The sequence below is a fragment of the Lepidochelys olivacea genome (assembly GCF_965140295.1).
Source record: "Lepidochelys olivacea isolate rLepOli2 genome assembly, chromosome: 6".
Classification (NCBI taxonomy): Eukaryota; Metazoa; Chordata; order Testudines; family Cheloniidae; genus Lepidochelys; species Lepidochelys olivacea.
In genome coordinates this window covers 66877956-66901687 of record NC_140416.1, presented here as the reverse complement: position 1 = coordinate 66901687, position 23732 = coordinate 66877956, and the positions used below count along the sequence as shown (strand labels likewise).

General features: G+C 44.4%; 1 protein-coding gene across 8 annotated transcripts in view; it reads left to right on the top strand.

Annotated features, from left to right (window-relative positions):
* Positions 1–5832: 5832 nt before the first annotated feature.
* Positions 5833–23732, top strand: part of MGA (MAX dimerization protein MGA) — an 82611-nt gene continuing 64711 nt past the window's right edge. For 6 of the 8 annotated variants that reach the window (XM_084631700.1, XM_084631702.1, XM_084631704.1 and 3 more), the window contains exons 1-5: positions 5834–6821; positions 12199–13348; positions 21331–22258; positions 22629–22716; positions 22914–23009. In XM_084631700.1, coding sequence (XP_084487826.1) covers positions 12285–13348; positions 21331–22258; positions 22629–22716; positions 22914–23009 — 2176 coding nt within the window. In that variant the 5' untranslated portion in view covers positions 5834–6821; positions 12199–12284. Of the gene's footprint in view, positions 6822–12198; positions 13349–21330; positions 22259–22628; positions 22717–22913; positions 23010–23732 lie in introns of all 8 variants that reach the window. The other 2 variants (XM_084631703.1, XM_084631705.1) reach the window with 2 other exon arrangements.

Below are 23732 nucleotides of genomic sequence, written 5' to 3'. Positions count from 1 at the left end.
CCAGCTATTAGCCAAGATGGTAAGGGATGCAACCCCATGCTCTGTGTCCTTAGCCTGTGTTTGTCAAAAGTTTCAATGGACGACCAGATGGGTTACGCGATGATTGCCTATTGCATTCATTCCCTTTTAAACACCTGGCATTAGCCACTGTTGGAAGACAGGATACTGGGCTAGATGAACCATTGGTCTGACCCAGTATGTCATTCTTATGTTAATATATCTGGGTTCCAGAGGTGACAAACTTACTTGTAATATGTTTGTTACAGGTTCTCTAAAGTGGCAAAAGATTAACTAATGTAGCTATTTGGGTTACATAATTTTTTTTAGTGCTTATATAGGATGGAACACTCTTAGTTCTGGTCTGCATTAAAGAGATCAATATACTGTAATATACCTCAAATCCACTCTGAATTCACACAGGAGTGCTTCATTTGATTATCAGGAATGCAATAATTGATTGAAGTTACCTAACAACTTGAAGAGGTAAATCTTCAACTGACTGAGATTCAAGCTATTGCCATTGCGGAGGCATCGCACTGATACAATAAGTGCAGTCATTTGAATCTCCTTAGTTGAAGGTCTCTCTTCTGCTTCAGTGCCACCCAGGGGCGGTGAGTTATATACACTCGTGCCCGGACTCCAGCAATATTCAGAGGCCAGGGGCCTGGCTCCACTAATGTTTGGGGCCGGATCTCTCCCCTGGCCCTGTCTACTGCCCCCCGCACCTCCCCCAAATGTTCCCCTGCCCCCTGCTCAGGTCCCCCAGAGCCTGCAGCTCATGCTGACTCCGCTCTGTAGGCTCCCTGCATCAACTGCTGCTGCAGGGTCCTAGTGCCCCCCTCTCACTAATGGCAGGGCAGGCTGCCCTTACCCTGCCCTTCTGCCCTAGTCCTGAGCCTCTCCAACGCCCCAAACCCCTCAACCCCAGCCCCAGACAGAGCCCTCATCCCCCCCGTACCCTAATCCTCTGTCCCAACCCTGAGCCCCCTCCCACACTCCAAACCTCTCATCCTCAGCCCCACAGCCTGCATCCCTTCCCACACACCCCCTCCTAACCCCAAACTCCCTCCCAGAGCCTGCACCCCCACCCCACCCCAGAGCCTGCATCCAAATTCCCTCCTGCACCCCCACCGCTTGCCCCAGCCCAGAGCCTACACCCAAACTCCGTCCCAGACCCTGCACCTCTCTTCCCCTCCTGCACCCCTACCCCAGCCTGAAGCCTGTACCCCAGACCCCCTCCCCCACCCAAACTCTGTCCCAGAGCCTTCACCCCTCATCCCTGCCTACACCCCTGCCCCAGCCCAGAGCCTAAACCCAGCACCCAAACTTCACCTCAGAGCCTGCACCTCTCCTGCACCCTAATCCCCGGCCCAGGTCCTGCACCCCAGACCTCCTCCCCCCACCCAAACTCCCTCCCAGGGCCTTAAGCAGGTGTGGGGGGGTTCTGGGCACCACCAAAATTCCTACAAACCTGCCACCCCTGGTGCCACCATGCCCCTTTCAGTAGTATTGTCAGAGTATCTCCCTCCTCAGAAATGACCTTGTAGCATATGTCCACTTGTGTCATACGGTTCTTCAGCTAGTACTGCAGTATGGATTGCCAAGTAAGACTCCATTCCATGTTCTTCTCTTTGTGTTAAACGCTTCCTTTCTATATAAAGAAAGATGTTTTTTCCCCCAATTCTAACTTTTGAGGTCATGCTTTATAATAGGTCATCTACTACATTAAGTCTTGTTTTGTTAATACAAAATTATGTACTGTTTTGTTTTTAATTAAATTTCAATTACCACCCTAATGCAGCTTGACACAAGTCATGAGTACAAAGTTAATTATCTAGCAAATAAGCAATATATCCATCGCCATTTTTAATATACTAATGCACAATTAATAAGAATCTGAAAATATTAAAGCTATATAATTGTTTAAATAAATGTATGTAGTTATAGTATACCCTCTTAGGTAGCAAAAAGCTGTACCCAATCTAGTGTAAAGGCTCTATTTAGTTGTAAATCAACATGTTTAAATGGTTATATTAACCAATGAGAAGGCACCTTTCTTTAGCAGATAACTGAAGTACAAATGGGAAAGTTGATCAAAATCCATGATTTAGATCATGATGTAAATCAGGGGTCGCAAACACACGGCCCACTTTTTCTGCGGCCTACCAGCTCCCCATGGCACCCAGCGGCGTTTACCTAGAGTGGTTCCGGCCCGGCGTGTACTGGGGGCAGGGCAGGCTCCCTGCCTGCCTTGCCCCCGCATGGCTCCAGGAAGCGGCTGGGACCTGGGGGAGGAGGGGCACAGTGTTGCCCTAGCCACGCCTCCAGGTACCTCCCCCGAAGATCCTATTGGCCGTGGTTCGGGGAAGGGGTTGGAATGGGGGCAGGAAAGAGGTGGGGCAGGGGCGGGGCCCCATGGAAGGGGTGGAGTGGGGGTAGGGTGGGACAGTGATGCGGTCCTCGGGCCAATGCACTAGTCCTCATGTGGCCCTCATGGTCATTTGAGTTTGAGACCCCTGATGTAAATCAATCCACCCTGATTGAAAGGTGGTCTAATTTCACTGTAGCATCTCCAACAACTCTGTATTCATTTTAAAGTTTATTCTGTAAATTTCCAAAATAGTAGTATCCTGTAATCCAGGGATGGCCAACCTGAGCCCGAGAAGGAGCCAGAATTCACCAGTGAACATTGTCAAAGAATCACAGTATTATGTCAGCAGCCCCCCATCCACTACCCCCCGTCCAGCTCTCAGCACCTCCCACCCATCGCTGGTCAGCACCTCCCCCTCCCCATGCCTCCTGCCTGCTGCAATTAGCTGTTTCACAGTGGGCTCTGGTGGGGAGGAGGGAGTGCATGGCAGGCTTGGGGGAACGGATGGAGTGGTGGCAGGACCTTGGGCAGAGAAGGGAGTTGAGCAGTGAGCAGCACACTGGAAAGTTAGCATCTGTAGCTCCAGCCTCGGAGTCAGCGCATATGCAAGGAGCCGCATATTAACCTTTGAACAGCTGCATGTGGCTCCGGAGCCACAGGTTGGCCACCCCTGCTGTAATCAGTTACAACAGATGGGTTGTCTTCTACAGTAAGGCCTTGTCTGTTTGCGGGAAATAGACCAGCATCACTATTCCGCTAAGGTATTCTGAAATACCTCTCCCATGTGGATTCTGTAATAAAGTCACTTAATTCTGGTATAATTATTCTGCTTTGTAAGTGTGGAGTAATGATTCTGGAATAAAGTCACTTTTTATTTTGGAAAAATGTCCACATGGGGAGTTGTTCTGCTGTAGATATTCCAGAATAGCTATCCTAGTCAATTTCCCCATGTAGACAAGCCCTAACACTATACCAAGGGGAGGGTTCTTTCTCTTTCTCCATGGCCAGGAAGCACAATAGTGCCGAAAAACATTTCTTTGAAAGGAGGTGTCTAGTAGTGCTGGAAGCAAACTGAATCTGACTAGAATAGCATGACCCTGATACTTCCTCTAGGCTAGCAAACTTTGTAGCCATAATTCACCACTGGAATTAGCAATGATGGAAGCTTTAGTACAGAGAAAGGTTAGATGATGGTGGTAAAAACCCCTTAGACTTGTCTGGGGTAGTGCTCCCAATGTAGATACCACCAGTGGAGTTACACCAACAAAGTCCTAAGACTAAAAAATTTGCCAGTGTAGATAAGGCCTTAGATTTATGCTGTGGCATATAGAATAAGAGCTGTATGGTACAACTTCTTAGGGGAGTAGACCTATTTAAAGAGGAAAGAAGTGGGAAAACTACAGGAGGATAGGAGCAGAGGTGAGACGAAGAGTGAAACAGACATATGAGATATGAGGATCAAAGGGCGTGTATTGATTTAAATCATTCATTTAAATCATGAATTTTGATCAACTTTTCCATTTGTACTTCAGTTATCTGCTAAAGAAAGGTGCCTTCTCATTGGTTAATATATCCATTTAAGTCATGTTGATTTACAACTAAGTAGAGCCTTTATACTAGATTGGGTACATCTTTTTGCTGCCTAGGAAGGTACACTATAACTAATTACATTTATTTAAGCAATTTTATAGCTTCAGAGAAAATAGAAGAATAAACACAGGGAAAAAAACAAAGAGGAAAATGAGTAAAAAAACAAAAGAATGCAAAAGAATCAAAACCAAGAGGAGGCATACAAGACTCTTAACCCAGTGATAGGTTTTAAACTTACATATGGTTTAAATAAATGTCTTCTACATTAAGGCTACTGGAATACTTGCTTGACTTTCCAGTTTTTCATCCTACTTCCCCTTGATATTTGGAAAACAACCGCTGATGCATTTCACTGCTTACTAGATGAAAATGGTCTTCTGTGCAGAGAAGTTCTAGTAACTTCTAAGAATATTATTTGACGCCTTTCCAAAGACAGTGGCACCACACCCATGCTAAATAAATAACAGCAGCCTCTTGTGATTTGCATGATTCTTGTAATCTTAGAAACAAAAAAAGGGAAAAACCCAGCTTGTCTTTCTGGTGAAGATATGTTAATAATTTAGTATTGTAGAATAAGGGGCCTCCGTTTTAGTAGTAGAACCGGTATTTCACATTGACTTTTGCAATGACGTTAGGTATTTAAACAGTTTTTGTACAGTGGTGATAGATTTAATCTTTAGTCTGCTGTCTCCTAGCATTTTACTTTCAAGTCTTACTTCACCGTTCCTGCCTTTTTGATCTAAAAGGGCAAAGGAAAATATTTTATCTGCTCTGGAGAGAATAACTATCCAGGTTTTTAAATCTGATGCCTATGTGTCTATTGTGCCTGAAAAAATGGATTGGTTTGTGCAGTTTCTTTGTGATGCTCTTGGAATCCAAACTATGAGAGATTATCCCAAATGCATATGAATAAGCTTCTGTTGCCTAGAAACAGTCATGGGAGGGCTGGCCTTCCCCAATGTTATATTCAGCTTGCCAACTCTCAGTATTGAAAATTGGATTTGAGTGGCAAAAAGAAAATAATGCTAACAGAACTGAAATAGATGCTTTGATAACATTACTTGTTATGATTGGTCATCTATTCAATGCAAATGTCTAGGTTGCTGGTGCTTTGGTAGCTTGACATTGAACTATCCGTTAGGTTCCCTCAACTTTCTTTTTTGGCACCCTATAATAAATAACCCTGTTTCTCTGAGGCTGTGAGCATAGTGTTTTTAAGGTTTCAGAGTAACAGCCGTGTTAGTCTGTATTCGCAAAAAGAAAAGGAGTACTTGTGGCACCTTTAGAGACTAACCAATTTATTTGAGCATAAGCTTTCGTGAGCTACAGCTCACTTCGCTGTAACTCACGAAAGCTTATGCTCAAATAAATTGGTTAGTCTCTAAAGGTGCCACAAGTACTCCTTTTCTTTTAGTGTTTTTAAGGTTAAATGACCAGGTTGACACTTTTTTTTTTTTTAGGGCTGTTCAAGTTTTGCAGATAAAATATATCAAGGTGTATTTTATTAACCCTGGTTTTTAAAGCTAAGAATTTTTTTTTCAGATATTAAACAGGTTTTCACCTATTAAAATTTTCCTTTGCTGGCTTTATACTCACAAGCACTTGGCTTGTTCTTGATCACAGAATTTGATGTTGGCTTCTTCTAGATGCCCAAGCACTTCCAGCCTTGAGGTGGCCTAGGAGAATTTTTAGATAATATAAAATATAGATAATTATAATATAGACTGGAATTTTAATGCCTACAGTGTGTAATGTGCAATTGTAGGTCATGCAAATACAGATTAAAATACAAAAGTAGACGACGTGAGATATTTGCCATCAGATTAATAGTTAATGGCTAATGATTTTTAATTTAAAACATGGTTTACAAGCTATTTGTTAGAAAAGAATGCTCTGGGGCATGCAGCAAGGGCTATGCTGGCCCCTCACCCCTTTTTGAATATGCTTTTTAAAAGAAGTGATCCCTGGAAGAAATACGTTGTTGGAGAGCCCTACAAAACAGCCTAACACAAATTTGTATTGACCTGTACAGGAGCAGTGTTTCAATACATACAGAAGAGAGGGAGGGATAGCTCAGTGGTTTGAGCATTGGCCTGCTAAACCCAGGGTTGTGAGTTCACTCCTTGAGGGGGCCATTTAGCGATCTGGGGCGAAAATTGGGGATTGGCCCTGCTTTGAGCAGGGGGTTGGACTAGATGACCACCTGAGGTCCCTTCCAACCCTGATATTCTATGATTCTGTGACCTTGCAGTGTATGATAGTTGTCTCTGTTGCATGTTTGCCTGACTTGACAGTAGTTCTGTGCCCAGTAAATGCTCCGGAGACAAGTGGGGCGCCCAGCGGGCTGAGCTCTGCAAGGGGGCCGGCCGGGGTTAGATTTAGACCCTCTGTAGGGGGAGGGGCAGCTCCGTCTGCAGAGGCGGCCCCTCGCTGTCGGGGCGCGCCCAGGGGATGGGGGCCGGCCTGCGGCCGCTCTCTAGTGCGGGGAACAGCGAGCTCCGGAGCCTCGAGTGGCGCGATGATTCCGGCGGCGGGGGGCACGGGAGCTGGCCGGGGCTTCGATGGCAGCGTCTCCCCGGGGGTGGCGCAGCGCGTGCAGGGGCCCTACGACGGCTTCTCTTCGAGAATCTTCCCCCTTCCTCGCCTGGGGGCGGGGTGGGCCCGGGCCCAATGTCTGGGGGGGGCCCGACCCTGGCACGTGACGGGTGGGCGGCCAGGCGGGGAGACGCGAGCCACCAGTGCGCCTGCGCGGAGTGCAGCGTCGTGACGTCATGCGGGTGCGCACGCACGTTCCCCCCAGCTGGTAGACACACGGTCCGTGTGAAGAGAAGGGGGGGGAGCCCTCTCTCTCCGGCGCACGGTAACTGCGGTGAACGGGAGGGGGTGGGGGTGCCAGGACCGGGACTGCCGGGCCCCGCCTTCGAGGTGGTGCACGCAGGTTCTCATGCGCCTCCTGCTGGCCGTGCCAGCTGCGAAAATTAACACCAGGCGCAGCCACGAGGCTGCAGGGCCCGTGCGCAGGCATCTGCCCCAGACCCCAGTGACAGCGCGAAGCGCCGGCCGGCCCTGTGCTGTAGCGGGCACGTGGCGCGGCTCCTCGCACCGTGTCCTCTTCGGTGCAGGGCGGGAGGCGGGGGCTGCAATTGCGAAGCGCCTTCGAGTGTCTGGGGGTGGGCCAGGCCCTGCGCGCTAGCAGCGGGCCTGGCTCCAGCTGCCCGCTCGCGCCACTGCTGCGGCCTGAGCTGCAGCGCGATGCGCCTCCCATCCTGTGGCCTCCCCCTGCCCGGTGGGCAGGGCCTCCAGGCCCCGCTGATGACGGGGTCAATCGGCGGCGGCTGTAGAGGTCAGCGCGGGGTGTCTGCCGGGCCCCGCTTGTGCGCTGGGCTTCAGTGAGGCGGAGCTTGTGGATCTTCCCCGTCCCGAAAACCCGGGTTAGGGCCGCTGCGCCTTCGCTGCCCGCGGCGACTCCTGGTAGAAGCCGATGAGCGCGCGCCCGCCCGCCCGCCGGGAAACCCAGCCTCGCCGACCCGAGGCCTCCGGGCATTCAGTCTCCGCCCCAGAAAGCAGCATCTGCTCAACCAGCTTCTGGCCGAGAAGCCACCTGCTCCCGCTGAGCTCCGTGCGGGGCCGGCACCTGTTGCGCCAGTCCTGCCAGCCGCGGGCTCGCAGAGCGAGGTGCTGCCGAGTGTGCCGGGCTGCAGCGCGGCGCCGTCCGACTCAGCCACCCTGCGGCAGCCAGGAACAAATGTTCCCGCTGACTTCAACAGCAGCGCTCTGCGCACATCTCTTGCTGTCATTGGGCTCATCTCTCTGGCTCTCATTGGCAGCTGGAGATAAATACTCTCAGCTCCTGCCATTACAGGGCCTGTGAGGTCCAGGTTGTTGCCAGTCTCCCACTGTCATTTGCTTTTGTGGACACTGGGAGAGATTTGTGATTGAGCATGTAGATAAAATGCACAGTATTATTATGAATGTGTTCTGTGAATGTGCATGTGAGAAGTGTCCTAAAACGGTGGCATGGATTGAACACATGTACAAGGTCATATATAGGGAATTCTGGGTCTTAGCACCTGTTGTCTGTTTGTAGATTAGTAAACTATTTATTTGGCATGTGATTTTCAAATATGTGGCCTTAACACTTAGCACTTCTCTAGTATCTTCTGTATAAGAATCTTAATCCACTTTACAATGGTTCCTATCCTTTTTTGTGTGTTCATGGGAGTCAGCCTTCACAGATCTTATTGCAGAATCAGGGCAAAATTTTCACAACACAACTGCGCAAAACTTGAAAAGCAATTAGGTTTTGTATTATTCAATCCCCCAAAAGGATCTGGAAAATTTTTAATGCATGAAAAACCCCTACACTATCCATTCTTCATCTTCCTGTGCCTTCAAAAACCAAACATAAAACCACAAGAAGTTGAAACTTAAGTATCTGAAAACATACCCAGGATGAAAATGTATCCTCAAACTTAAATGTAACTTTGTTACTACTGCATTTATAAATAAAACAAATTCCTTTTATGAAAGGAGAATATGAACAATTTGGGGTTGACTGTCTTTTTTTCTGGCTCTGCTTCTTCACATGAGTGGCATGGGCATGCTGATTATCCATGAAAAGTCTGGGAACCTTGCAGTTTGGGAAATACACCATACATGAAATCTGCTGTTTTCATTTTAGTAGATTGTGTAGGAGAAATGGAAATTTATAGTCCAGTAGTTCAGCAATTTAGCTTTTGTGTATATAATTATCTAAATATGTGTGGGTGGAGAAGGGGAGATTGCTTGCTAAATCAGAAGCTGAGAATAGTTTTGAGTATTTTCTGATAAATATGAATAACACAAGTTGGAAGTAGTACACTTAGTTCTCTCTTTTTTTAGTTTGTTGGAACTTATTGTAGTTCGTTAATCCCTTTTTGAAACACAGGCACAGCCATCCCAATTAATGAGACATTTCCTATTATATTGCATATGACGAGTCTTGCTCCCCCTTGTACAAGTTCATCAGTCTTCAAAAACAGTGGAATTGATGCAATTTCATGCACCTACTCTGGATTGAGGTCTGCAGCTGGTTATTCTTGGAGGGAGACTGCGTCCCTGCATTTGTTGGAGCGGGGTTTGTTGAAGAGTCAGGACACACTGAGTTGCTCTGTATTATAAAGTTCCACTAGCAGAAACACCAGGAGTTGATCTGTTATATGGAAAGATATAACTTAATCACTTTTCTAACCTTTGCCACCCTTGAAATCAGATTACAAACAACAGTTATCAGTGTTATACCAGTTAAAGAAACTGCTCTTAAATATCTAATTTATATAAAGTATGTTTGGATTTGAGGAAAGTGTCTGGCAGAGACATCACTTGCCCCAAGTGAACTAGTGCTAGTGACCTCAACTCCACTCCCTTGTTCTGGTTCCTTCAGACCATGCATGTACATAATAGAATGAATTTTGAGTTAGTATTATATTTTACCACACTACATTTCTTACATATTTAATGTAAGTGTGAAAAACCCTGATATTTAGTGTGGACTATGAAAGCTGCAAATATGTGTTCTCTAGAATCTGAAAAGCAGATGGGCTGAACTAAAAGTATAGGAATGACACCATATCAAGATGAAGTTCAGTTTTTGTTCTGTAATAAAGTTTAAAAAACTCCATTGGCATCTACAAAGTGATGATAGGGTGGAAATGACCATAAAATTTGACAAGCTCGCTTGTGGATTTTCGATTTAAAAAAAAAAATGTTTTTCAAAATGATAAGACATTTGAGTAGTGGGCGAGTAGAAAGGTAAAATCTTGAATATGCAGATAGGGTCTCTTGCATTCCCTATATATGTATAACTGTGGGAGTAATTACAGCAGGACAGTGGCTCCTTATTTTCGTTATTTGCATAACTATCTCATAATCTTACAGTGACACTATTCTAGGCAGAACTGATAGCACTGCCTTATAGTTGAGGTTGCCTGATGCTTGCCACCATAAGACCTCTGTTTTTAGTTGTTTATAACTTTGCCACTCTTTAATAGTTTTGGCTGAAAATTTCCATGCTGGTTGCCTGCTTTGGCTGAATTTTTGTGGAAGGTTTCAGCAGAAGTGGTTCTGCCATTTCCAAGAAAGAGGTTAAGCAAAACCCCAACATTTTCCCCAGACTTTAAAAAAAAAAAAAATCTTTTGTTCAGAAGACCTAGCATGCACCTCTCTGCTTTGGAGCAGAGACTTGAGGTTTGGCCATGGACTTGCCTTTGTGGAGGGATGTGCCTCTTGCTGTTTTTGTGTAGAAAAATTTGGCAAAGTTATAACCCTCCCCAATCTCAGCTTGCATATACTTAGTAGCAACATGTTAGAGTTTGGCAGCTAAGTTCTCTGAAGATTCTGTTTACACTAGGTGTACTCCTGGCTGCTGTGGACTTCTGTGGCAATGGGCTCTAAGTGAGAGCAGGTAGACTCTCTCTTGTTCTCTCAGTATCCTTTTTGCTGGCACTGAGGCTTTCATCTTGACTTGAAAAGAAGAGGAGAGAGTGTCTGAACCAACAGGGCAGAGGGAGTAGATTGAGCTGGGAGTTAGTGAAGAGGGGAGAATGAGATCGGACAAGGAGCTGAGGGGAGGGAGGCAAAAGGACAGAGCAAGAAGGGGTCAAGCATGGATGATCAGGGAAGAAGGATCTGTTACCATTAGGCCAAACTCGCCCTCAGAACCTAGAATGAAACCCAAGATTCTAGACATTCACCATTCCTCTATCGTCTTCAGATATCTGTGCAATGCACTGGCAAAGTGTCTCATCCCCCTTTAGTGGCTGTTCTACCCAGAGGATGTTAACCTACTGTTGTTATCTGTTCACCACCATTAGTAGCAGAGGTCTGTGTGGTGAATCTAAATGTTTCCAACTGGCTGCTAATCCATGTGTAGGAGTCAGTATGATTCCACATAACGATATTTCTGTTTGTTTTTTTTTCCTTAGTTTGCTTTTTTAAAAATCTTAGTTTTTTGTGTGTAATTTCTTATGTTAAAAGAACATTAATGTTGCAAGATCAAGCACTTGGAGATTAGGAAATGTCAGTTTTAAGGTTGCCTTTGTGACCTTAATTTGCCCCCTTTGTACATATGCATTATGGTACAATCTGTAGTTACATGAACACATAGTATCTGTTTTTATAGGATGCTACCTCATTCAGTGCACAAGATAGATGGTGCTCGCTTAATGAGTAGATACCCAATGTTTTGTTTTATTCTTATTGTCAGTAGGTGGCTCCATGCCTTATTTACTGCACGCTATTCGAATTCCACAATCTTGAGTTGTCATTAATTCTGACACACAACAATGCCTTATTGACTTTACACTTTTCCAACCCTGCTCTGAAGACCAATTTTTTTATTTTCTCATTGGCTTTTCTATGGCACTTATCACAGTAGTATATGATTTCACAAACATTAATGAATCTATTTTCAGAATGCTCTTGTGAGGTGAGGTATGGTATTATCCCCATGTTGCAGATAGAGAATTGAGGCACACAGAGAGTAAGATTTAAAGTGTCTACTAATTTTGGATGATCAATTCGAGATGATTAGTGCCTGATATTTGAGAGTAGTTGGCACTAAAACCACTTTATATAGTCAAAACATTGGTCCCATTGACTTCAGTTGGAGCTGTGAGTGCTCAGCACTTCTGCAACTCAGACAGAACAGGGACTCACACTGAGCTCCTAGAAAAGGAGAAACATAGTTAATGACCATCCTTGAAAAGTCTGATTTAAATTACTTGTCCAGCATTACATAGGAACTCTCTGGTAGAGGCTGGCATAGAATCCCCTTTTTACCAAGAGACCATTCTTTTTCTTCCTGCAATTCCCTGCATCATTCACTACACATATTCCAATTTCTGCAAGAAACTGAGGCCAGGATCTTACAGACAACTGTCTCCTCCACTGCATAACCCTGATTCATCCTAGGCGTACAGTCCATCCTGTGCATTGCATGAGGCTTTGGGTCCTGTGGAAAAAATAGTGTGTGATCATGTAATTAACAACTGTACATATGCAAAAGGGGAGCAAATTAGTTTCCCACACAACACTAATTCTGGCATTTCATAACTTTAGGTGCTTGACTTTGCAACCTTCATGTCCTTTTAATGTAGTTTTTTGTGTGTAGTGACCCAGTTCCTTCAAGTAAAGGGAGGAGTATTTTTTGGTATATTGCGTTTGATTAGTGCTAATTGGGTCTGTTTGTTTGTTTCCAGGATGGTGAACGCAGGGGAAAGGCTGTTGGAACCGTTTCGAATTTGCAGTTAATTTAAAAGAATTTACAGAAGTGCCCATTATCATCATGGAGAAACAACAAATTGTGTTGGGTAACCGGGACAGTGGGACAGTGTCTGGTGCAGCACCTGCTTTTTTTGTCATCCTGAAACAGCAGCAGGGAAATGGTAAAGCTGATCAAGGAATTCTAGTAGCAAACCGGGATGCCTGTACTCTCACCAGTAGCGTGCCAACTCCAGTAAAATCCAAAGTAAAGACTTGCCTTCCAGCTGATTGTACCTCAGGTAGCATCACCGTCACCCTGGACAACAACAGTATGTGGAATGAGTTCTACCATCGCAGCACAGAGATGATTCTGACCAAACAGGGGAGGCGTATGTTCCCATACTGTCGGTACTGGATTACAGGCCTAGACTCCAATCTGAAATACATCCTAGTCATGGACATCTCTCCTGTGGACAATCACCGCTATAAATGGAATGGTCGTTGGTGGGAGCCCAGTGGGAAGGCAGAACCCCATGTTCTGGGGCGGGTGTTTATTCATCCAGAATCACCCTCCACTGGTCAGTACTGGATGCACCAGCCGGTATCCTTCTACAAACTCAAGCTTACCAACAATACTCTGGACCAAGAAGGTCATATCATATTGCACTCTATGCACCGCTATCTGCCACGGCTTCACCTGGTACCTGCAGACAAAGCCACAGAGGTTATCCAGCTGAATGGTCCTGATGTACACACCTTCACCTTCCCACAGACAGAGTTCTTTGCAGTGACAGCCTATCAGAACATCCAGATTACCCAGTTAAAGATAGATTACAACCCTTTTGCTAAAGGATTCAGAGATGATGGACTGAACAGTAGACCTCAGCGTGATCTGAAGCAAAATAGTAGCTCGGAGCATGAAGGAGGTAGTGTTTCCAGTTCTCCCAGCAATCGTGGCCGCCATACTGAAACCGATGGATTAGAGTCACAGCAGAGAGATCTAGATTCTTCATTTAGTGGTCAGAATCCATCAGACATTGATCTGGAGAAAGAATCCTTTAATGCAGAACGGGACTTCCTGGATTTCCTGGATGCAGACCTGCCTCTTAGTGATATGCCCAGGTTAAAACAAGAGGTATCTGAAAGGTAGGAGTACATTTCATTTTTTGGCTAGTGGGGGCTGGGTTGGGCTGGACTCCCAGTAAAATGTCAAATGGTGTGTTTTTTGGCAGTGGGGGGGAAGATGGATTTACAACCAAAGTTCGGTTGAACTGATGTTCCAGAACATTTTGGATTTACAGAAAGTCTTTTTTTCTCATACGTGGGCATCCATTGATCTGGATATTTCATCTTCGTTCTGCTGGACTGCTGCAGTACTGTACTCTGACTCATTTACTGTGACTATTTGAGAGAGAAGCTGGGGGATCAGTGTTCCCCGCAACAAAGAGATTTAGAGGATGAAAATTTCATCTCATAAACTGCCGGGAACTTCAAATAGATCAGATTTTTAGTAATCAGAGCCTACTCATCTTCCTTTGAGGCACCTGTGTGCTGAATCTACTCTTCTTCCAACTCCCATAAAGCGTATGTATTCATGTGGTCTTACCTAGCGTACCACTCTCTGACGTCTTCCACTGGCTTCTCTTAGCACTGTAGCAGAGCAGTTTAGCCCATACTCTCAGATGATCTGTACCAAGTGGACCTCTGTGTTCCTAACAGTTTCCATTATGTGTGCATGTGTTAGTGCAGCCTAGTCAAGTCCTGCATCTTACCGCACTTTTCACTGGTTTCCCTAAGTAAAGCAGCAGAACGGTCTACACATTCTCTCAATCTGCTTGTGCCAGCATATTATTGACATAGCTGGCACCTACAGAATGAGGTATATCTGATTTTCTCTCCTCTCAGATTCCTTGGCATATGTGCCAGAGCCTAGGCTGCCACCTTACTGGGCTTGCTGCTAGTTCTCTGCCAATCAGTGCAGCAGAGAGTAGCCAATAGCTCATATCACTAGTTTACCAGTGAACAATCAAAATAATAGTGAAAGGTCACTGTTAAGGAAAAAATTGTCCCACATGTGGCATAACTGTAAACCCATTGCAGTAGAGACTACTACATACAGTGCCTTTTAGAACCAAGAATGGTTCCCAAACATCAGTGCTCCTTCCCTAATTTCAGCTTTTGCTTCTGCAGAAGATGTTCCTCAGTTCCTTCAAGGTAGTCCTTGATCTGGGCAGCAATGAATAATTGTAGAAGTGGTAGTTTTCTCACCCCATAAGGCCGCCGGAACCCTGCAGCAGTAATACCTCACGAGAATATTGGAATCACGTGGGGACCAAGGGAATTATTACTATATTTATTTTGCAACTTTTTCCAGTTTTGAGGCAGGACAAATAAGAGTTTCTCCTAAATTTCTCATGTATTCGTAAACAGAAGGCAGAAGTCTCCTGAGGAGAACCTCTAGGTCAAGAGACCTGTATCCAAACTAATTCTTTAGAGTAAGAGGATTCTAATTTTTAAGAGCACCTATGACCAAAATGGAAAGGAGTTGGTCAATTGTGTTTCTTATTGCAGTGTTTTTGCTGCTTTATTTTCAATATCACCTTTCAGAAATTCAGATTAAAAAAAAATAATCAAACTAAGATTGTGAAAAATTTTCTCAAAAGTGATCCTTCCTCTTTAGCCCAGGCCACCATAAGTCCCAAAAGATTTTGATTAGAACATGGAGGAGGTGTCTTTGGAAAAATGTTATAAGTTTATAAGAAACCCCAATCTTGCAGCTGGACGCATTCAGGCACAAGTGGTTTTATTGAGTTCTCTCTCTTTTGGGGCTGTAGGAGTGTCCTGCATAATTGTAGGCAAAACTACTTTATCTGGTCTAAATGGCCTCTCGCGCGCTCGCGCTCTCTCTCTCTCTCTCCAAGAAATTTAAGTTCCCTAAAGCCAGCAAGATCTTTCTCATGGTTCTGTCATTGACAGAAATCAGTTAGCAAGTGATGTGGAGATATTCTCAAGGGATTTGTTCAGACTGAAAAATTTGCTTCTTCAATCCAGCTGTTTCTTTGGGGATAAAAAAAAACAAAACCCTTGTATCAAATGTACAGATGAACAACAAGCAATTCTTCCAGGTATTTTGTTGTTTTGGAATCAGGAAATTTTTTTTTTTTTTTTCAGCTCTGTGGGACAGAGAGCAACACAGGTACTTCTTCAATGACAGATAATGTAGATTTGCTGACTTAGGACATCTTAAGTCTTAAGAGAAAATTAAACACTTTCCTTTCTTCTTCAGAACAGTTGTCACCTCAGACCAAAAACATACTAAAAATTCATACAAAAGGGGATACTGTACTAGGATATACAGTGTTTTCCTCTTCTTTTTTCTATCTTCTGTGCTAGTACGTTTCTATTAAAAACTAAAGACACTATATATGTATAGCTATATAATAGTTTTGTAGCCATAGTCCTAGTGCTACTCTCAGAACGTTGTCCGGCATTTTCTTTAGTTTTTTAGTATCTGCCTTCTACACAGGAATGATAATCTTCATTCACTCTCTCACTTATGGAATATTTCCAGTTCTCAATTTTTTTTTCCATAACTCATTCAAGAAATGGCTGCACTCTATCTTTTTTATGTTCTGTAGGTATCAAGAATCTTGCATTCCCTTTTCCATTAAATCTGTTCATCATTCTCATGACCTGCAGTTAAGGGGAAACACTGTCTATCAATTACGGTCCATCATTTTTCATAGTTTACTGTTGGCTGTGCAGAAATGGCACGTGTTATGGCTGATCAGGACTTTGTGTGTGTGTAATATATATATTCCAAGATGTTGCATTTCTTAAAAGACATAATTTTAACTCATAAACTAATTAATGGATATCCTTGTAAATTTTCAAAAAATTCCTTCAGTACTTAAAAATGTGAGTGATTTCGGAAGGAAAGGGTGTGTGTGTTTTTTTTTTTAAATACATTAACAGATATTTGCTTTTAAGTGTGAAATGTAATTCAGTCTTAACTATGGTGCCATGATGGACATCTCCATAATTTCTGTATTGACTAGAGCAAAGGTGGGCAAACTATGGCCTGCGGGCCACATCCGGCCCGGCCCTTGAGCTCCCGGCCGGGGAGGTAGCCCTTTGCCCTTTCCTTGCTGGGCCCCTCCCCCGCAGTCATGCCGCTTCATGGGCAGCCCTCTGGGCAGCAGGGCAGCACAGCAGCATGTCTGGCTCTGGCCGGGCAGTGCGGCTTCCAGACATGCTGCTCTGAGCGACATGGTAAGGAGGAGGTCGGGGGGGGAATAAGGGTCCTGGAGAGCAGTCGGGACAGGGAGCAGGGGGTGGTTGGATGAGGCGGAGGTTCTGGGGGGCGGTCAGGGGATGGGGAACGGGGGGGGGGAGGCGGATAAGTGTGGGAGTCCTGGAGGGCCTGTTGGGGGTGGGGGTTTGGGGCAGGTTGGATAGGTGGTGGGGTCCCGGGGGGGCGGTTAGGGTCAGGGGGTCTCAGGAGGGGGCAGTCAGGGGACAAGGAGCAGAGAGGAGGTTGGATGGGTCGGGAGTTCTGAGGGGGGCAGTCAGGGAGCAGGAAGTGGGAGGGGTCGGATAGAGGGTAGGGACCAGGCTGTTTGTGGAAGCACAGCCTTCCCTACCCGGCCCTCCATACAGTTTGCAATCCTGATGTGGCCCTTGGGACAAAAGGTTTGCCAACCCCTGGACTAGAGTATACAAGGAGTATCATATTTCGCTAAATCTAGCGGGGTCTTAATTTCACAACTAAAGGAAGTACACTGTAAGGAAGGATCTATTTTACAACATTGTAACTAGCTATTAATTCCACTTTTTTTTTTTGCAACTTCTTGTTTCTCAGGCCTTGTCTACATGAGAAAGTTGTACTAACTTAATTAAATCTGCTTAGAAACTGATTCAGTTAAATCAGTGCAGCCCCCCTTATGGATATTCTTATTTCGTTTTAAGAATGCCTTACTGCGATTTAAATTAATTAAAATTAAATTAATTCCATAGCAACATAAGCTAAATTGATATAAGGTACACTTAAATTGATATAGTGTACCACAGGGTGTTACCACTAATTTACTTAAATCAAAAGCTTTTTGATTTAAAATCAGTTTCAAAAGCTTTTTCTTTCTTGCCACTTCCCTATTCAGGGTCGGTGACTTTATAGCTTTCTTCCAAAACTCATGATCATATGCCAGGCTGTTGTGCAGATTGGTCTCTTGGAGGTCCGTTGATATCCAGCCCACATACCGAGTCCTTGGTCTACCTCTTGGTTGTCCTCTGTCCACAGTCATTCCAAAAGCCATCCTACTAATACATCTCTCAGGTCTCTGCTGCATATGACTATTCTAAGGTAGCCTAGTCTCCATCAACTGGTTTTCAGTTGGAGCACCCGCATTAGGCTCCTTACAACCACATTTTCTTTTCTTTTTTTTTTTTTTCTTTTTTTTTCTTAAATAAACAGCTTGACCATCTCAACATCTTTTGTTTTGAGGTGGAGAGCATACTGATTTCCTTTCTTGTGGCTGGCCTAGTATCTGTTTTTTATGTTAAGATGGGTTGAAATCAGTTTACAAAGCGATTTAGTATAGATAAGGCTTTGGTTTTCGAATCCTTCTCTCACTGGTGATACATTGTAAAATGTTTGAAGTCTATTCAGATACCATCAGTATCCTTTTAACTTTCATTGCTGTGTGATATACAAAAAAATTGCAAGAAGAAAATATTTGCAGACATTTTTGTTTCTGAGAAGAATCGGAATCCTATTTTAGAAGGTTACCATAATGAACCATCCTTATGGAGAATTTTGATCATGTTTTTGAAGTTCATTTATTGCTGCATTTCATGTTTGCACAAGAATTCTCGCATTCTTCCAAGGCATTGGGAGTCTCAAATATGTGTCCCATACATTTCTTTATGAAAATGGTCTCCAAACTATGGGGCATGCCCCCCTCGGGGGGGAACGGAGGAATATTTGCGTAGGGGCCATGTTGCAGCCCAGGCCAGTCCCCAGAAGGGGTGGGGAGGGAACGCCACCCAACCTCCTCTCTGCCCACAGCTCTGGCCTCACCCTCAGTTGCAGCGTCTGGCCCTGGTGCTCCGTTCCCGGCCCTGCTGTTTCCCGGCCCAGCTCTGGTAGGGAGGGGAGGGATAGGTCAGTGATTTGAGCACTGGCCTGCTAAACCCAGGGTTGTGAGTTCAATCCTTGAGGGGGTCATTTAGGGATCTGGGGCGAAAATTGGGGATTGGTCCTGCTTTGAGCAGGGGGTTGGACTAGATGACCTTCTGAGGTCCCTTCCAACCCTGATATTCTATGATTCTATGATGGGGGCAAGGGGGGGGTGAGCGATCCTGAAAAGTTTGGGGACCACTGCTTTATGATTTGATATTGTATCAATATGATGGTAATTTAAATTATTATAATGAGTAAAAAATTTAGTTATATCAAGTGTGTTTTAGGAAGAAGAAGATTTTACTCAATTAAAAGTGGTGTATATTCAGATCTCCATGAATGAAGTGTTCAAGACTTGAAAAATTTACAAAACAGCACCTAACTAAAGTACTAAGCCTATGAGCCCAGATGCCACCACACCTCCCCTTCCCCCAAAAAACCCTCCCCCCCAGAATCATGGCCATGAATTTTAAAGAAATAAAGCAATAATATAGAGGTATTTTACCATACGTAACTGTATTGCAAATCAACTTTTCATCTAATAAGCTTAAAAATGTAATTTACTCTGTGTCCTGCACTTTTGATGTACCTTCTCTTTACTTTGTGGCTTTACTGCCCTCTGCCATTCCTGTTTTGGATTATATTGTGTCTCTTTTTGCATTGTCCAGAAAGTATGTTTTTGCTTCTCTCTCCTTCCATCCCCTGAAATCCTTTCCTCTGTTTCTCTGAATTGTGGGTTTTTTTAAATATTTTTTTACTTTAGATTTTTCTGACTTTCCTTGTCCACAAATATCTCTCTCCCTTTTTAAAAATGTAATCCTTCCATTTTATTCCTTTCTCTTCTTCTCTAAAAAGACAGAGGTTTATCTAATTCAGTTTTTGTAACTCATAAATTTTATGGGCAGCAACTACTCCTAAATATCTTAAGGAACAGTTAACCATAATTTTCCTTTGCAATGGTTTTACCATCCCAATTAAAGTTTAGCATTGTGCTCTTTCCCACATTAGTATGGGAAACCTGAAAATCTACTAGACCAGAGGTTCTCAAACTTGGTCTGCGAGCTCCATTCAGGTGGTCTGCGGATAGTTCCTTCTAAGGTACACGCCTGGGCAGCCACACATAAGAGAATAAAGGGTCACCCACCTAATTAGTGGAGCCATGTAGGCGTGGCTCCATTAATTAGGTGCCTGAACCCTGGAGGAGATGCACATGTCAGGTGAGGTGATGGCCTTGGGAGGGAATAGGGGGTAGGTGGGAGGGGGCAGTGGGGTGAGAAGAGTGGGTAGGGGGAATATGTGCAGGGCAACAGCAGCCAGAGAGAGACCAACTTTCTCCATCTCCAGGGCGGTGGCTGCGGGGGAGAGAACCCTGTCCTTCCCAGCCCATCTCGGTGGCTGCCGTGGCGGGGGAGAGAGTACTGATATTAAAATATGAGTTGTGTGCTTTTATTTGTAGGGAAAAAAAACGCTTTTTTTGATTAGCACTTTTATCCAAAGCGCTTTACAATCGTTAGTAATGGTACAAATAACATTTGGAAAGATCATTAAGTGGTCCAGCCATGAAAAACATGTCACGGAGTGTGAAATTTGGTCTTTTGTGTTCTTTTACTCTATACTATACAGAGCTCATAGGAGAGACCAGTGTTTCTCAAATTGGGGGTCCTGACCCAAAAGGGGGGTCACAGAGTTATTTTAGGGGGGTTGCGGTATTGCCACCGTTACTCTGCTCTGCCTTCAGAGCTGGGTGGCTGGAGAGCAGTGGCTGTTGGCCAGGCCCCCACCTCTGAAGGCAGTGCCCCGCTAGCAATAGCACAGAAGTAGGGAAGCAATACCATACCATGCCACCCTTTACTTCTGAGCTGGTGCTGGCAGTGACTCTGCCATCGGAGCTGGGCTCCCAGCCCGCAGCCGCCGCTCTCCAGCTGCCCAGCTCTGAAGGCAGCGCCACCGCCAGCAGCGGTGCAGAAGTAAGGGTCGCAGCACTGCAAACCCCCCCACACTAACCTTGTAAACCCCCCCCCCCACACACACACACACAAACAACTCCTTTTTGGGTCAGGACCCCTACAATTACAACACCATGACATTTCAGATTTAAATAGCTGAAATCTTGAAATTTATTATTTTTAAAATCCTATGGCCATGAAATTTACCAAAATGGACCATGAATTTGGTAGGGCCCTACCTATAGGCTTGCTTCTGAAATTTCAACTATCATTCTCTGAGCTGTATTGTGTGGGGGGGGGGATTATATTTTTCAGGTGCGTTTCTTCTCCATGGCTGGCTGCCAGATTTTGATAATGTTAGCAAAACTGATGGGAAGCAACCAATACCTCCCAGAACTATTTATAAGAATGAAATTGCATCTACAGTTGGAGTTCTCTAATGTCTGGCCAAGTTCTGTTTTCACTGATATCCATTTCAATTCAGACTAAGTCAGTTGAGTTCAGTGGAGTTACTCTGAATTTACGCTGGAGTAATTGAGAGCAGAATCTGGCTCAGTGGCTTCCAAATGGATGGGGTGATTTCATATGGGACGGGTTAGAATACCAGTTACTTTTAAATATGATTCTCGTATAAGAGCAGAAGAGAGAGTCCTGCTACCTAAAATAAGAAATTACTATATTCTCTGGAGTCTGTATGATGAAAAAACATATGAGATGGCATAATGATGTTTCTTGAATGCTAACTAGTATGCTAAAAATGAAAGCTTGTCCTAACTAGCAGCAGTTGCCCTAAAGTCACTGTCAAGCTCAGCTGACCTAAGTGTTGTTCCTTATAGGGAGCAACGTCCTGCTAAAGTAGTATCTTCCTACTGTGATAACCATTTATTGTGCAGTACTGAGGAATCTGTTTTAGGGAAGGAAAATATAATTGATATGACAGGATATTTTTTGAATTTTGTGTCTTTTATCTGTGTGGTAAAGTTCTTGTTTACTTTCTCCAGTCCCATCGCTAGCAGTTATGAAAGCAGCTCCCGGGTAGCATCCCCATTGGACCCAAATGGACACTTCAATGTAGTCATTAAAGAGGAGCCGGTAGATGACTATGATTATGGGTCAAGTGTGTGCATTGAAGGGATAACTGTGAAGCAGGAAGACACAGATGAGGAAACAGATGAATATTCCAATAGTGATAATGATCCCATACTAGAGAAACAGCTGAGAAAACACAGTGAGATGGACAGAAAAGATGCAGGAGTCAGGTCCACCAAACGAATGCTGGCCAACCCTTCAGGTGTTGCCAAAGCCAAAATGTTAAAATTGGATAGTGGGAAGATGCCTGTAGTCTATTTAGAGCCCTGTGCAGTCACCAAGAGCACGGTAAAGATTTCTGAGCTGCCACAGACCATGCTCTCCTCTTGTAAGAAGGATAAATCCCCAGTGAGTGCAATATTGGACTCCTTGCCTATTTGTTTTGAAAATCATAAGGACTCTTGCTTACACACAGTCATGGAAACTGAGGAAGTAGCTGTGAAAAAACAGTACTCTGGAAACAAAGTGCCACAAAAATACTGTTCCATCAAAGAGGCACCATGGACCATATCTAAATCATCTAGTTTCAAGCTTGGGAGCTCTACAGGTGGCCTTTTTTCAGCCAGAGACGTTGCTGGAAGAAAAAAAGCAGGTGTACTAAGGAATCCCATGTCCCAGAAGGGTACTGGTACTAATCAAAATCCTATGTCATCCGGCCCAAGTAGAAGGGGAAGGCCACGAAAGCTAAAGATCTCCAAGGCTGGACGACCCCCTAAAAACATAGGGAAGAATGCAGTGACAAGCAAGAATGCCTCCTTGGGATCAGGAAGTATCCTTCCAGATGTTAAGCCAGATCTTGAGGATGTGGATGGAGTCCTCTTTGTGTCCTTTGCATCCAAGGTAAATCACTCTTCCTTCAGTGTCCTCAATAAAACTTAATATGCTCAAAAGGAGCAGTGGCTTAACTTAGCTTCTCAGTGGTCATAAGCTGAAAATAATAATTTTCTCCTTTGGGATCCCTGAAAACGTTATTTAAAAAATTTGTAGTTGTAGCACTGTCTGCGTTTTCTACCTTCATAGCACTCTTGATTATCACTGGCTCAGCGAGAATGAGTGATTAGAATCTGGAGTTTGGTGCATAGTAATGCAAAGCACTATAATTAGGCCACTCTAATAGCCTGTTTTAATGATATGGCTGTCTAGCTTGTGTCGAGATGAGCATTTGATTTTAAAGCATTTTACATTTATTTGAGGCTCTTTTTGCATGTAGGAAGCTCTCGACATTCACACTGTTGATAGAGTTGGAGGAGAAGAATCACAGAATCTGCAGACTTCCTTGCTAGCTACAAGTGATCCAGGTAACACTCAATAACCTTTAATAATAGTTTAAAAAAAAGGGGGGGGTGGAGGATGGAATTTGGGTGGTTTGGCCTTGATAAAAGAAGGTGTAAGGATACAGTGGGAGATAAGTATTTAAATGAACAGTGTATCAGAATTTTGCATAGCATGTGCAGTCTCATTGCATACACAATAATATCTTTCATTCTCTGAGCAGGTTGTCGAGCAAGAATATGCTTGCTGGAAAAAGAACTCTTGGAAGATCTGAAGTCCTTGCGGCATAAGCAAGTGATACATCCTAGTCTCCAGGAAGGTATATATGTAAAGCTCTCTGGGGCAGGAATTGTTTCCTACTGTGTTTTAATACTGTGCTTACCACAGTGGGGACCTGAGTTTGGGTGGTTCTTCAAGTATCTTTCACTGTGGATCCCACTGTAGGTGCTCATGTGAATGGAATCAGAGACTTTTGAACAGAAGTGTGTGATGTGGCCACTGATGCTTCCTCTTGCGCCTGTGTGAGGGCATAAATGGCAGAGCTGCAGCAACCCTCCTTCAGTTTCCCTTTACTGTCTGTGGTAGTGAGATTCATTTATTCCAAAACCAGAAGGGAGCAGACAGTGATGGAGCACTTCAGCCAGAGAACGGTATTCAATTCCCTCAATGACCATATACTGACACCCTATAGAAAAACATGTAGGTACCAGCCCCAGCAGAGACCGAGGACATTATCTTACTCCTTGAGTTAACGACCAGAGTAATGACAAAGAAAGAGGACAAGGTGCTCCAGGGGATGCCCATTTCCCACCTCTTTGGCTAACCTACTTCCTTCTCAGAGGCCGCAGATTTGACAGAAGCGTCAAGAGTTGCACTGCATTCATTCTGGAGCCTCTCTCCACCTTCAGCAACTGCCTGGCCCCTTTCCACTGGGACAACTGACAAATGGGCATTAGACATTGTATCCTAAGGCTCTTCTGTACTTTCCCACTCCATACCCTTTCCCTTCTCACAAAAGCCTGTTACAAACAGACAAGGAGGT